Below are 14,205 nucleotides of genomic sequence, written 5' to 3' on the forward strand. Positions count from 1 at the left end.
AGGGGAGTGGTTCGTCTGATACGTAGTATCTCTTATTAGTTTGTGCGATTATCTTTTTATTTTGTGTGCGCGGTTGCGCGTATCCAAATACAAATTAGAAATTAGAAAGATAGATCCAACCAAATCTTGTGAGTAGTGTTCAGTGATTTAAAATCAGTTTTCTTTATATATCCAATGTAAAAGTAACAGTTGCTAATTTTTAAAACGTTTAATAATTGGACAAAATGAGTGACAACGAAGGTACTATTATGGAAGTCGATGAACCAGAGCCAAAAACTGCTTCGAGTTCAACAAAGTCCATAGGACATTTGCCATGGATTGAAAAGTATCGCCCGCAGACGTTCACGGACATAGTTGGTAACGAGGATACCGTGTCGCGACTGGCCGTGTTCGCGCGCACCGGCAACGCGCCAAACATCATCATCGCAGGCCCACCCGGCGTCGGCAAGACGACCACCATCCTGTGCCTGGCGCGGGCTTTGCTAGGCGCCTCATTCCGCGACGCCGTGCTCGAGCTCAACGCCTCCAACGATCGTGGTATCGACGTTGTCCGGAACAAGATCAAGATGTTTGCACAGCAAAAGGTATAATTATATTTTATAATTTAAGGTAAAGGTGGATGTAAATTTATAAACAATGTCTGTAATGCGTTGTGGTGTGCGTAGGTGACGCTGCCACCGGGGCGGCACAAGATCGTGATCCTGGATGAGGCTGACAGTATGACGGACGGCGCACAACAGGCGCTGCGACGCACTATGGAGTTGTACTCGAGCACGACGCGGTTCGCGCTCGCCGCGAACAACAGCGAGAAGATTATCGAGCCTATCCAGTCGCGGTGCGCCGTGCTGCGCTACTCGCGGCTCACCGACGCGCAAATACTCGCTAAGGTCTTACCAATACTACCATTCTTTGCACATACACTTACATTAATTACTGATAAACGAGACTCACTCCTGTGTAGACCTATAAAAAACTTTGACTAATTTTTAACACCTCATGACTACCAGCTTTCAACTAATTTTAATCAAAGTCTCTTAACCCCAGGAAGAAAAACCTAAGTCAGTACTTAAAAGGCTTATAGGACTAAAAGAACACACTGTGACTCGGAATTAGTAGAGATGAGCTGCAGAGCTTTGAACACACCGCCGTTATCGGCATTCTCTACATGATATATTGTGGAAAGTGTGCGAGAAATTACACTATTTAATTCCGCCTTTCCATTACTGGGGGATTAGACATAGGCCTGGGTTCCAACTCTATGTTGTGGATATTCCAAAGATACACACAAAGTGATTCCTCCAAGCTTCCACATTTATATGGCAAACAGCTATGGAGTGGAATTCCCTACCTGCTGTTTTATTCCTGAACACTATGACTTGCAACTTTTCAAGGCAAGATTGAATAGGCAATATTTAGGTGTGTATGCTCTATCTTCACCCTCATCGCCACTTTTCACCAGGTGAGATGGAGGTCAAATACGCACTTCTGTATATTTACAAACAAAAAATATATCATTCAATTAGGAAATAAAATATTTTTATTTTATGAAATTAATCAGTCAGAATAATCATTATAACTATCTACCTTTGTCCACTCACCCTATTTCTGGGCACCTCCGATCAAGTATATTTATCTATACTCAGACATTAAACAAATTTTACCAGGTTGTGTGCTAGAACATGTGTTTTCTTACAGTCATATGCACAAGATACCTGACCCCTCAAGCCGAATTTGTCGACCTTTTGGTTCTGAGCACAAAAATGTGAAGAAAATTGTTAAACAAACTCAATCTTTAACCCGTACGCCGTAAAATTTATTTTGGTATGACTCCCTGGTTGTCTCATTAGTGAAGGACATTTTAAGAAAGTTTTTAAGCGAATTTGATCTTTGACATATGGTTCTTACTTAAATACAGAACATAAATTTCAACCAGCTTTAGTAACGCCGTCGTGGCCAAACGGTATAAGGATTACTTTGCAAATTGAGGCATGCATGGTTCGAGTCACTTTAAAAATAAAATATTGTTTAGCTATGACAAGGTTATGGCTATTAAATATTGTTTTTTGTTTTTAACGTCTGGATAGGTGTAAGGTATGTCCAAGTCTTGTTCATGCAGAACATTAATTTCTAATTTTAATAATTCCGTTAAGTGCGGTATATTAAAACACGAAAATAACTTTGAAAGTAATTAAAACTGAATAGACAAATACGAACGAAACGTGGAACAATGCGCAATCACATAAGTCAAGATCGTATGCAAACTGCAGAGCGATTTCGTGATTTGTTAATATATCCATACCCGTCCTGCGCTTTATTAATAATATCTAGCCTATCTACTTTAGGCAATTTCTAGTGAATAAATATTGTGATTTGTCGACGTTAACATTGAAAAGTGAAACAATGCTGTAGAAATATATTGTTAAAACAAATCAGTGCTTGTGGAATTGAACCACACGGGTTTTGTAACTGGCAGTTGATACAACAAGCCGCTCATCCAATTTACTTGGAAGTTAAATGACGAAATTTAGTATTGTTTTTAAATATATGTTGATTATCTTCAAGCAGCACTCCACTGTATTGCTTACACAATAAAGTGGAAATTGCTTTAATTTTTCCTTTGTTCGAGACGTAAGATGGCTCTCAGAACCAAAAGGTCGGTTTGGGCATATTAGGGGTCAGGTATCTCATGTATATAACTGTACGTACACCAAAAGGTTCAATATATAATAGTTTTTGTCATAAACAAACATGATTTATATACAAAATACTATTTCATTTTTATTTATATATCATGGTCAATAACACATAAAAGAGGTATAACTCCATTACATGTTAGCTTTAGAGTTATTGAATAACATGCATGACCACAGACATATATCTAGATAGACTCCTCAAGTACAGCAATTTGTATGAAAACCGAGCGTGTCACATTTTATGTATCCACCATGACATCACAAGAACTATTTAGTGATGGGAAACATCCTTCCGCGCTAAATCGATTGATTGAACGGAATACACGTATTCCATTTAATTAATCGATTCAAGTATTCGTTGATTACAAGTAGTCGTGAAATATTAAAACATTTGAAAAATACCAAAACAAGATAGTTATGTCCTTTACTACAAGTTGTTTTAAAAAACAATTTATTACATAATAATTTAAACTATAATTTTTAATCAACTTCAAATATTAAAATGATTGTCCTTGAAATAATATAAGCTTATTATATAACTGTCTATTTGTAGTAGATCTTATCAATTGACTTAAATAATGAAAACACACGTCAATGTATGAACTTGCAACTGCCTTCATTAAATTTACTAGATGGTTTGATCAAATTCGGTGATTTATCAAATTGGTGAATGGCAAGACAAATAAAAATGTTACTACTGACAAAATATGGTAACATCTTATTAATCAGAAAAGGTTTACTTAATGACGGCCTCGTGTGAAATTTTTGTTATTTGTTTATATTTCTCGGATTTCTAACTCTGCTACTCTGCATATTTGGATAGCATCTTAGGTGGGATAAACTACACCACCTTCGTCCTCGAAAGCAACGAACTCATACGTTTGACCAACTCCAGGGTTTTGTAAAAACAGCGCACTGTTAATTCTTTCCATTATATATTTTTTTGTATTATTCGTAATAACTAAATAATAGTAATAATAATAGTAGTAATAATTGTAATTATTTGCTCACTATATTCGGACATTCGAGACGACGTGCTGTAAAAATTATCGAAATTACAGATACTACTGATAATAGATATTACAAAACTGAAAAAAAAAAAACGAAACGGTACTAAACGTTGTAACAAAAGAGTTATAGAATATTTTTATAATATTGCTAAGGTCATAATAATTTTCGTCCCTTTGTTTTCAAAATCGATCAGAATCGAGAACAGTGTTGCCTAACGTATACATCACTAAATGTTAAATTTGGTCAAAAAGGCCGTACCACAGAAACAATGCATTATGCAAAAGTGCGTTCATTCGATATTCATGGCGTATTAACAAAGGATCACAAATATATGGCACCAAGTAAAAGCCGCAATGTATTACAAACATGAGGCATACACTGAGTTGCATATTTGTTTTCTCGAAATTCATACAAAATCACTTGCCCATAGAAGGAAACGTCCCTGTTTACCCGTTTACCCGCAGTTATGTTGCTTTTGCAGTTTATAATGGCACAATTATGCATTTTTTGAGTTTTCGACTGGTGTTTATCTACGCTGCGCTCGACGGTTATCGAGAGCGGTCTGAAGTGTAGCAGCGGCAAGTAAGTGAATTTCGCTTACTTTGGGCACGCGAAGTACTTACGCTTGCGGCGTCTATCTAGATATATGTCTGTGTGCATGACCAAGTTTAGAGTCGTCTAAAAAAACTGGAGTCATCAAGTCTCTCAGTATAACTGAAGTCTGTTTCATCACTAGCTACACTCTATTCAAATATAATGCTAAATGAAATGAATCCATTTTATGATACTACCAGCTAGTAGAGGTTTGCGAAAAGGAAAACCTGTCATACACCGAGGAGGGCGTCAGTGCAGTGGTATTCACGGCACAGGGCGACCTACGCTCCGCACTGAACAACCTACAGTCGACGGCGCAGGGCTTCGGCCACGTCAGCCCGGACAACGTTTTCAAGGTGTGCGACGAGCCGCACCCCATGCTCATCAAGAGCATGCTGGAATCGTGCTTGAAACGGGACATCCATGCCGCCTGCAAGGTGCGTCGCGCGTCCTTCGCCGCCTGAAACGGCGAAGGCGAGGCCGCTGCGAGCAGAGACGCGTCGTCGCAGGTGATGGCGAAGCTGAGCAAGCTGGGCTACGCGGCCGAGGACGTGCTGAGCAACGTGTTCCGCGTGAGCAAGGCGCTGGACGCCGGCGAGGACGCGCGGCTGGCGCTGGCGCGGGAGGCGGGCCGCGCGCAGCTGCGCGTCGCCGACGGGCTGGGCTCGCCGCTGCAGCTGGCCGGCCTGCTGGCCCGCGCCTGCCGCGCCGCCGGGGCCGCGCCGCCGGACTGCTGACGCTGCAGTGCTTCTGTCTAGCGGAATAGTAAGGGGTGCGGAAACTGATGTAAATAAAACCGAATGCAACCATTTGTATCATTTTTATTTTTATGAACTGTATAAAAAGTTTCAACATCACAATATTATAACCTTTGCGTACTATACCTAGTATTACCTATTGTTGGAATGCGTGGATGCTTGCGCGCCGGCGATCAGCTTGTTGTGCTCCACCATCAGGCTCTGTGCACGCGCAGCGACATGGGTACGGGTTAATAAAGCACCGGGATGTTAATCGAAGGATCTTGTTGACGGTCGCTCTTTTTCCGGGTACCGGACCGGCGCCCAACGTTCGTCTTTGTTAATGATTCATTAAAATAAGAAGACGCTTCCGTGCCTAACATCTGTTCAGTTTTAAACAAGAAGTGAGTGTACACGTTTCTAATGTCGACTAGAAAGAAAAGCAAATTGATCAGATAATGTCTCGAAGCTCTCTTTTGAAATCGTACAGATTTCTTTCCATGCCGTAAAATTAATCTGCTTATATTTATAACTGTGTAGCTTTGTCCCATAGCACAGGTCTATTTTCCACTATATAAAGTAATTAATGAATAAATCCATGTCTATATCAAGATCCATAATTTAGTTATAGTTTGGATGCGGAATCGTCTATCCGTCCTGGGCGTCGGTCGTGAAGACACTCATGTAAACTGGCGTGGTTCACTGCAATTGGGCGACGGGCACCGGTCCGTTGTAGAAAACGGACCGTTACCGTCAACAAGAGAGCCCTTGGGTACGTAGTGATTATTTCTAGTTTAAAATGCCTTGGTCGACCTTGAGCACCTGGTCAGTGGAAACGACCTACAAAGACAACGTGCTCGGGCGCCGGCGGGGGCGGGGGGCGGCGCTAGTGCAGATGCCGCTGCAGCGGCACGGGCGTGTCGGCGATCAGCTTCTGGTGCTCCGCGCTCAGCGCCTGCATCGACAGCGATATACATCATTCCCCGTTCAGCTTTTCTGCCTATCGATTGGCGCCGACCGCCTCACCACATTCAAACGGGCGTACCTTCTGAAATCATCTCCACCGCGTAATATCGGAATATAATCCAAATGAAGCAAATTTGGTACATGCGCATTCTCCCGAGGCCCAAGCCATGCCCTCGCCGGCGCCGGCGCCGGTCTGCACTACATGTGTGCTAGTTCGAAGTTGATAAAAAAATCTAATGGATAGACGCCAATAGTTATATTTATTTATTTTAATAAATTGGAAGTGTGTGTACCTTGAAGTACTTGACGGTCTTGACGCGCAGCTCGAGTGTGGCGTCCTCGTCGCAGATGAAGAGCGACTGCGGGTGCTGCTGGAAAGCCGACACCGTCCACATGTGGTTGACGCCCTCCTCCACCGCCTTCGCCAGCGCCAGCGCCTTGTGCGCACCCGTTATTAGGATCATAACCTGCGCAGCGCCACGCCATTACACAGATGCCTATTCACGACGTGGAATCGAAGTCGGTCGGCAAATAAAGCATGCGGTTTTGTAAAGAAGCAAGTAGAAATGTAAGCCCTAAACTTAACCTGTTAGTTTTCAACAGAGGACCTACCAAATCTGAAAAACTCTTGTTGTAATTGAAATGTTTTCACCAAATTACAGATCCTGCAGCACTGCTTAAAAATATTTTTTTCTAAAAATTATTTTTAAGCAGTAAATAATTGGTACAATATTATTTCGCTTCAGTTTTTACTTACAAATAGAATGTAAAATAAAGAGTAATGCCCAACAAACGTGGCACAAGTTAAACCGAAGAACCAAAAAGAAGTGAATTTTGGTGTAACCTCCTTGGCGTCCATGACCGTCCCGACGCCGACGGTGAGCGCCTGCTTGGGCACTTTGGCGATGTTGTTGCCGAAGAAGCGCTTGTTGGCCTCGAGCGTGTCGTAAGCCAGCGTCTTGACGCGTGTGCGCGAAACCAGTGACGAGCCCGGCTCGTTGAAAGCGATATGCCCGTCCGGACCGATGCCTGCACCCAGACAACGTCACAAGCTTGACTACTGTAAGGTATGTTTGTTTACCCATACACGATTAGTTCAGGCGTCGTGATGAACGTGGTACAAAGCTTATGGCCGTAACGGTATTTCCACCTCCGATGAAGAGATGCACTCCTCCGGCCTGCTTGATGAGGTCCTCGAAGCGGCCACATTCAGCAATGAGGTCGGACGCGTTGCCGTCCAGCACGTGCGCATTGCCGGGCTCGATGTCAACGTGCTTGAAGAACTCGTTCCACATGTAGTAGTGGTACGACTCGGGATGAGCTCGAGGCAGTCCTGCAATAGATTGTAATTTAAAACAATTCATTACTTAATACCGCACCAGCCTACCCTAGCAAAACGGGTGTTACAGCGTCGAGTCTACTGCAGAAAGCAGCTCGTTAAACCATGCCTAGAGCCTGTGTGGTAGAGGTAATACTAACCGACGTACTCGTCCATGTTGAAGGTGGTGACATATTTGAAGGAGATGCGGCCCTCCTTGTAAAACTCGATGAGCTTACGATACATGCCGAGTGGCGTGCCGCCAGTGGGCAGACCCAGCACGAAGTGGCGGCCAGGGCCGGGCGCGAACTCGTTGATGCGCTGAAGCACGAACTGCGCTGCCCACTCCGCTACCACGCTCGCGTCTTCTAGGATGATGAGCCGCATTCTATCGCCGTTCCGTGCACTCGCCTGCTGATGCCTACCGTCTCCTTATAGCCTTCTGAAAGGAGGAGACTTATATTTCTAATTAGATCTTTTGATAATAGACTCATCATTTTAATCACGTTCACTCACAACACGTCGTTAGTAAATGACGCAATTTTGCAATCATTGCTGCTAAAAATTATGAATCGCTTTTCGAGAAACTCATAAAGACTGAAAGGTATATGATATTGAAATTATTTATCCATAACAGTGTCACAAAAATTATGCGACCCCATTTTAAATCAAATAATTTTGGTTTCCTAAAAAAATAATATTCGTTGCCCGCGCACACTTTGTTGAAACCAAATTATTTTGCTAAAATTGTTTATCATCACCACAATCGCTTGTATAGTGAAGTATGTTTGGACTCGTTGTGTTACATCATATATGTACCTACATCTACAACATAAATTCTTTAAGAAAATGACCAATGCACTGAACAATCATAATTGTGAATGTTGCTTGCACTATGTATAACATTAAGAGCTGTTACACACGGCGATTTTTAGCAGCGCGTCTGCACCGATCCAGTCGCGATGCAGTCTCTAATCGTCTACCTTTACATACATGCGTGAAGTGAGCAGCAATATAAACGCGATGCACGTTTTTAATGATTCAACATTAGCAACTGCGTCGATAGAGTAGCACGTTTGTATCGTTGCTACTTCACAGGCATCAATCGCAAGTGACGCGTTGCAATCGCGGGTTTCACAAACGCGCGTTTGTGTCGCTGCTAAAAGTCGCCGTGTGTAACCGCTCTAATTCACTTGATGAAGCGAAAACATAACAAGTCACTACACAGTTGACTATTTATTTAAATAATTGAGCAATCATTCAGAGATAAAAGGTCAAAGACCTCTGCAAACGGAGAATGGTTTTGTTTTCTCGGGCCGACTAACGACGAAAGCGCAAACATTGTTAGTTTATCAAATCATGTATGTATGGACATACCTAAATATTAATTTTAGACACTGGTACTATTATCGCAGATTATTTTTCATCAATCAAGTGCACTGGCTGGAGCTTGTCGTTTATAGTTGACGCTTAGCGGTTGTAACGTCCCTGACAACGATAATTTATTTGCTCAGGCATATCACACCTATTATTTTTGCAGTATTTTTTGTTCGTCGAGTTGACAGAATAGAACGGAATCTCAATGCCGTCGTAAGTGACAAATGGCACTTGCACATAAAATGTACAATACCTACCTACTATGATGTGCCATCAACCGATCTACCAAGTTCGACATTACATTTTGGCGGGTCGTTAACCTCTAAGCGGTCACTCACCTCTTGAAGTCTCGTATTGATAATGCGCGGCACTTTATTATTGTTCAGTATGCAGTAGGCGTATTGAGTTGGCAACAAAAAAGTGGTGACGACGTTCAGTGTCGCCGAAACACGACGCGTTAATGATTCATTGTCGATTTTTTACGTGATAACAGCCGACTGCAGCGGCACGAGTTCATGCGCGAGCGGAGGCCGCTTACTTGACAGCTCGATGACAGAACAGCCCAATCGCGGCCGCTGCCTGCCACATTAGCGCAAATTCTACCTTTTAGTAAAACTGGCGGTATGCGTTTCAAACTATTGTAAAAAATTTTGCTACAAAAAAAGTTAAGGAAATTAAATCTCCATACAATAAAACAAGTTGTAATCCAATAAATGATATTTTATTTCTAATGTATAATAATAATACTCATAAAGAGATTGTCTAATTAAAACATCAGGATTCAGATACGTACCGCACTATACATACAATCAATCAATCATTATGCTAAGACGAGTCTGACTCGTTTGTGATTCTCCGCTAATCGCTGCAATCACCAAAATTGTTAAAATAATGAACTATTTGTAAGTAACAATTGCAGCTTCATTTGTGGATTGAAACTCCCCACCTTGGAGCCTATGCACACGGCGTATTTTATACGCGCCGAACGACGACGACGATGCACCGCAGACGCGCTGTAGCTGTATCGCTCATTTTAATAAAAGATAGTTTTAAGTTTACTTCTGTTTGTTAATTTCAGTTAGTTTTTTTAAATGAAGCAACTAGATGAAATTCCAACTGTAAACTCCGGTGGAGTATATTTATAAGGTTCTTGCTTGCAACGCGATGTTTGCGCGCGTGCGACTCGATTCACTACAGCGCAGATGACGCGATGTTTCGTGAAATGCGCGTCGTCGGTGCGTATAAAATACGCCGTGTGCACGGGCTCTTACGTCAGTTGTTATTATTTCTTTAATGGCGGCACTACAATAGGCTCGGGCCAGTGTCTGTTCGAGTGGCAAGCGGGCCAATCGAATCAAATTGACATCAGTTTGGATTCCTCCGTACCGCGCGCGGTTCAAGAGGGCAAATGCAACAAAGAAGACTTACTTTAAAAAATACAGTAGTGTAGATCTTTCTTTACAAACGAGTATTTGCGTTTGTCTGTAACTTAAAAATAGAAAAATTATAAAATATTTAATACACACATGGAACATTGAATTTAATTTTTACCACTAGAAGGTAGAGATATTCGTTTCTAATACAAATCTAAAACTTAACATAAACGTGATACGGGCAGTCACAAAAAAATGTAGCATAATTTCTTAAATTAAATTAATTGATATAAAAATATGAACACCGAAAGAAAAAAACGCCACATAATCCTGTCGCGCCGCGGCCCGACTCGCCGGACTGTCCTGGCGGGGACCGCGGTGCTCGGTAGGAAAACTTAAAATAAGAAGAGCTTAATTATCAATACCTACAAAATTACGCGTAATCGTGAGGAGCGCGTCTGCGCGTACGCAGGGGGCGACGATATCACAGAAGATCGCTAACATAGGCGACCGAAGCGCGACCGCGTCGGTCTAGCGGAGTGCGATTATTCAATTTAATCATTATACAAACACCAACGTCACACAACTAACATTTACCATTCATATTACGTTTCCTTCGTACAACGACAATAAATAAAGGCCGGGCGGTACACCACCGTACGCCTGCCGGTTTCGGTGCAAACATTCGGTTCGTCGAAAATGTTCCGGTGAAAGTGAACCTATGCCGCGTTGAATCGGCGCGTGTCGGGAGAGGCCTCGCAGCGCAGGGCGAGCGATAGCAGGAGCGGCAACTCGGGGCGGGCCGGCGGCCGATCAGTCGACGCGCGGGCGCTTGGCGGGCGGCTCGCCCTCGCCGCTCCAGAAGGCGAACTCGGGCAGCCACTTGGCCAGCTGCAGGTCGAAGAACTCCTCCAGCCGCTTGGTGTCCTTGTACATCTGCGACTCGGGCTGCGGAGCAGGACGCGGGGTGAGTGCGGCGGCGGGAGGGGCGCGGGGGCGGGAGGGGGCGGCGGGGCGCGTACCGGGAAGCGCCGGCAGGCGGCGCGGAAGAGCTGCCGGCAGTCGGCCACGAAGGCGTGCACGTGGCGGTAGCGCTGCGGCGCGTTGGGCTGCAGACGCGCGCGGATGGCGTCCAGGCCGGCGCGGTCGGGCGCCGCCTCGCGCAGCGGCAGCGACAGCTCGTACTGGCAGTACAGCTCCAGCGTCACGCGCTCCATCAGCTTCTGCTGGCGGGCCGTCAGCGCGCCGCCCGCCGCCGGCTCCTCCTCGGGCAGCTCCGCGAAGTTCACGCACAGCAGGCACTGCCACGTCTCCGTCTCGCTGCCGGGCACGGACACGTCAGTACCGCCGCGAGAGCCGCGCGTGCCGCGGAGGCGGCGCGACACTCACTCGGGCAGCTTCTCGATGGTGGGGATGTGGCAGTACTGGTGGAACACCTTGGGGCACTTGTCGCAGCACATGAGCTCCCCGCCGTCCATGCACACGGCGCACCAGTCCTCGTTGGGGTCGCCGGCGCCGCCCGCCAGCGCCAGCGCCGCCGCCTTGCCTGCGCAGAAGCCGCGGTCAGCGGGCGGGGCGGGGCGAGGGGGCCGCGGGGGCGGGGGCCGCACCGTGCGCGAGGTCGGCGTCGGTGGACGAGTGCACGTGCGGCGCGGGCGACGGGGGCACGGAGGGCGCGGAGGGCTGCTCGGCCACCACCTGCACGCCGTTGGAGTCCAGCTTGGCGATGGTGGCCATGAGGTCCTGCACCGACTCGGCGCACAGCTTGTCCAGCTCCAGGCCGGCGCCCGCACCCTGCGGGGAGAGGCGGTCAGAGTCGCGCCGGAGCTCAGCGAGCCCAAATTGATAATTCTTGGACATAGGAATAAGTTGTGGAGTATCGAGCTATTTTTTATGTGAACTTTTATTCTTGTATGATTTCTTTAAAAGTTGACAGTTTCAGAGAATTTTTTTTTGTATGGAGATATTTTAAGAGCTGATTTTTTTCATATGATAAATAATAACATTCCTGATAACTTTTGTTCTTATGTAATTTCTTCAAAAGCTGATTGTTTCAGAGAATAAAATTTTTAGATTTTTTGTTTGGAGAAATAAATATTTTATTTTTTATCTCGAAATGTAGGAAAATATAATGTGTGTGGTTTATTGACCATTATTTATTGATAGAGGTCCAATCATTCTCTATCAAGAAAAAAAAAATCCATCTGCAGGTAGTTGCGACTTTTGGAGTAAAAAGATGGCAACATTTTAGATTTGTTATTTATTTTTTAACGCAATATACTAGTTCCTACTTAACTTTCGTACTATTGTTACAACATTCTCTAAAATTAATTTTTCTTTAATCGTAGCTCATGTATTTTATTGTATTTTGTTAAAAACGCACATAAAAGCGTTAGCAATTTTGCCGCACATTTACTTACTAAGCCGCAAGTATATGCCGACGGATTATTGTTTCTACATAGAAAATGTTTGGAACGCACATTACATTTTTGTATATTTTAAGATAAAAAATAAAATGTATATTTCTCCATTAAAAAAAAAAAGATTTTCTCCGAAACTATCAACTTTTCAAGAAATTATACAAGAATAAAAGTTGTTAAGAATGTTATTATCTATATCACATAAAAAATAATTAGCTCGATACTCCACAAATTATTCCTATGTCCAAGAATTATCAATTTGGGCCCACTGTGCGGCGGGACGGCTCGTGCACCGCCGCCGGCGTCAGGGCCCTACGTTGAGGCTGGGGCTGGGCGTCTTGGGGTTGGTGGAGGAGACCAGCGGCCTGGCGAGCGCCGGCGCCGCGCCCTGCGGCCGGCCCAGCGTGATCTTGTACTCCACGCCGCCGCCGCTGCCCGACACGCCCTCCAAGCCTCCTGCCGAAATGCGCCCGTCATTATTGGACTTCGAAAACGGACCAAATCGTAGGAGCAGGAATACTACTTTTTCTCATTGAACACGCTCGGATTACTTTTTAAAAACGAACACGAAAAGTTTGTCATTTATGGATCGTGCGACTTCTTCCCGGCCAAGGCCTGCAAAATATGTGTGAAAATCCGTTACTGTCCACTTCTCTAAACTTTTAAATCTATGTAGTACTAATGACTATTTCTCAAAATAATTGCACGTAACGAAAAGCATGTTACGAAATACTACAAACAATTTTAACATTAAGCCTATTATAACATTGGCAAAATATAATTAATTTAATCACTATGGCATTAAGCAATAGTAGCAATAGATGGCAATAAATCAATGAATATGGTAAAAAGCAAATAATAAATAATATTGAAATATATTTTTATTTTAAAACTAATATTATTTTTGAAAATACAGTTAGGTTTCTTACTTAAATCACAAAATTATGCTCTAATCATAATTAACGCAATTGGTACTTAAACATTTAAAGGTAGATACTATCTTCATCGTTCATCAGCATCTATTCCATAGGAAGTTCAAATATCTGAAGTAATTCAATTTGTTTTTGGAGTCATTCCTAAAAAAGAAAATTATAGTTTGGGTCAATTGATCGATTATGCGACCTTGAAAGGGGACTTTTTTAAAATGCCAACTATTTGTTAGATAAATGCTATTTCGTTATATACTTACAACTTATCAGAATTACAATAATTTATGCGCTATATTGACATATCTGCCTAATGCCAAACTCATTCTTTTTAGCATTGTCGAAGTCGGGTAATAACTGTGTACACTCAGCTTTATCCCGTTATGTAATAAAAATGCATAAAAATGTTACGAAATAATAGTACAAAATGATCATAATCGAGTTATTAAATGCCAATGGTTTGTTATAACCTGATATTACAAACGTAATACGCTTATTTTACATGTATTACGAAGGGATAAATAAATCAAGACTCAGCTTATCATGAAAAAGTTCTTTACTATTAACGTTACGAATGTATTAACCATCACGTTTGGACTGATTGTCATGAAAAATATGGCCGAGGACGCCAAACCAACAGCCAATAAGGATGATACTAGTGGTGCCCATGCAAAAATCTAACGGATGAATTCGGAAATTAAGTGAAAGTGGAAATTAAGCGTAACGAAAGAAAAGTAAATTGGTATGACTCATTTTGGGCATATTACTTAAATTTTTACTATGATACCAC

General features: G+C 43.3%; 3 protein-coding genes across 5 annotated transcripts; 1 reads left to right on the forward strand and 2 right to left on the reverse strand.

Moving 5' to 3' along the window:
* The first annotated feature begins 112 nt into the window (after positions 1 to 112).
* On the forward strand, positions 113 to 5,118 carry LOC113227665 (replication factor C subunit 2). Its single transcript, XM_026460631.1, has 4 exons — positions 113 to 584; positions 666 to 887; positions 4,499 to 4,735; positions 4,808 to 5,118. Exons 1-4 carry the CDS (start codon positions 225 to 227, stop codon positions 5,033 to 5,035), a joined length of 1,047 nt encoding a protein of 348 aa, XP_026316416.1. The 5' UTR covers positions 113 to 224; the 3' UTR covers positions 5,036 to 5,118.
* Positions 5,107 to 9,243, reverse strand: LOC113227666 (glucosamine-6-phosphate isomerase). 3 transcript variants are annotated; one of them, XM_026460634.1, is made up of 6 exons: positions 9,035 to 9,243; positions 7,481 to 7,761; positions 7,152 to 7,334; positions 6,846 to 7,030; positions 6,295 to 6,468; positions 5,107 to 5,257 (listed from the first exon to the last, which is right to left on the reverse strand). In XM_026460634.1, the coding sequence occupies exons 2-6, from the start codon at positions 7,704 to 7,706 to the stop codon at positions 5,189 to 5,191; spliced, it is 837 nt and encodes a 278-aa protein (XP_026316419.1). In that variant the 5' UTR covers positions 7,707 to 7,761; positions 9,035 to 9,243; the 3' UTR covers positions 5,107 to 5,188. The 3 variants fall into 3 exon arrangements, with proteins under 3 accessions (XP_026316419.1, XP_026316420.1, XP_026316417.1); XM_026460635.1 differs by having other exon boundaries at positions 5,133 to 5,990; positions 7,481 to 7,775; XM_026460632.1 differs by having other exon boundaries at positions 5,133 to 5,990; positions 9,035 to 9,242.
* A 1,504-nt stretch (positions 9,244 to 10,747) lies between these two features.
* LOC113227646 (E3 ubiquitin-protein ligase TRIM33) lies at positions 10,748 to 13,022 on the reverse strand. The gene is made up of 6 exons (XM_026460609.1): positions 13,013 to 13,022; positions 12,806 to 12,945; positions 11,680 to 11,863; positions 11,459 to 11,615; positions 11,092 to 11,389; positions 10,748 to 11,017 (listed from the first exon to the last, which is right to left on the reverse strand). The coding sequence occupies exons 1-6, from the start codon at positions 13,020 to 13,022 to the stop codon at positions 10,883 to 10,885; spliced, it is 924 nt and encodes a 307-aa protein (XP_026316394.1). The 3' UTR covers positions 10,748 to 10,882.
* Between the last annotated feature and the right edge of the window lie 1,183 nt (positions 13,023 to 14,205).

The sequence above is a fragment of the Hyposmocoma kahamanoa genome, unplaced genomic scaffold (genome assembly GCF_003589595.1).
Source record: "Hyposmocoma kahamanoa isolate Upper Pololo Valley unplaced genomic scaffold, ASM358959v1 212, whole genome shotgun sequence".
Classification (NCBI taxonomy): Eukaryota; Metazoa; Arthropoda; class Insecta; order Lepidoptera; family Cosmopterigidae; genus Hyposmocoma; species Hyposmocoma kahamanoa.

Excerpts from the sequence above, each read along its gene's own strand:
- LOC113227665 (XM_026460631.1), top strand. The coding sequence starts at position 225 with ATGAGTGACAACGAAGGTACTATTATGGAAGTCGATGAACCAGAGCCA. Across the intron at positions 888-4,498 it reads ACGCGCAAATACTCGCTAAG|CTAGTAGAGGTTTGCGAAAA; the intron begins GTCTTACCAATA and ends TGATACTACCAG. Across the intron at positions 4,736-4,807 it reads ACATCCATGCCGCCTGCAAG|GTGATGGCGAAGCTGAGCAA; the intron begins GTGCGTCGCGCG and ends GCGTCGTCGCAG.
- LOC113227666 (XM_026460634.1), bottom strand. The coding sequence starts at position 7,706 with ATGCGGCTCATCATCCTAGAAGACGCGAGCGTGGTAGCGGAGTGGGCA. Across the intron at positions 7,031-7,151 it reads AGTGCATCTCTTCATCGGAG|GCATCGGTCCGGACGGGCAT; the intron begins GTGGAAATACCG and ends GTCTGGGTGCAG. Across the intron at positions 6,469-6,845 it reads CGGTCATGGACGCCAAGGAG|GTTATGATCCTAATAACGGG; the intron begins GTTACACCAAAA and ends GGCGCTGCGCAG.
- LOC113227646 (XM_026460609.1), bottom strand. Across the intron at positions 11,390-11,458 it reads ACCATCGAGAAGCTGCCCGA|CGAGACGGAGACGTGGCAGT; the intron begins GTGAGTGTCGCG and ends CGTGCCCGGCAG. Across the intron at positions 11,018-11,091 it reads CCGCCTGCCGGCGCTTCCCG|CCCGAGTCGCAGATGTACAA; the intron begins GTACGCGCCCCG and ends CCTGCTCCGCAG.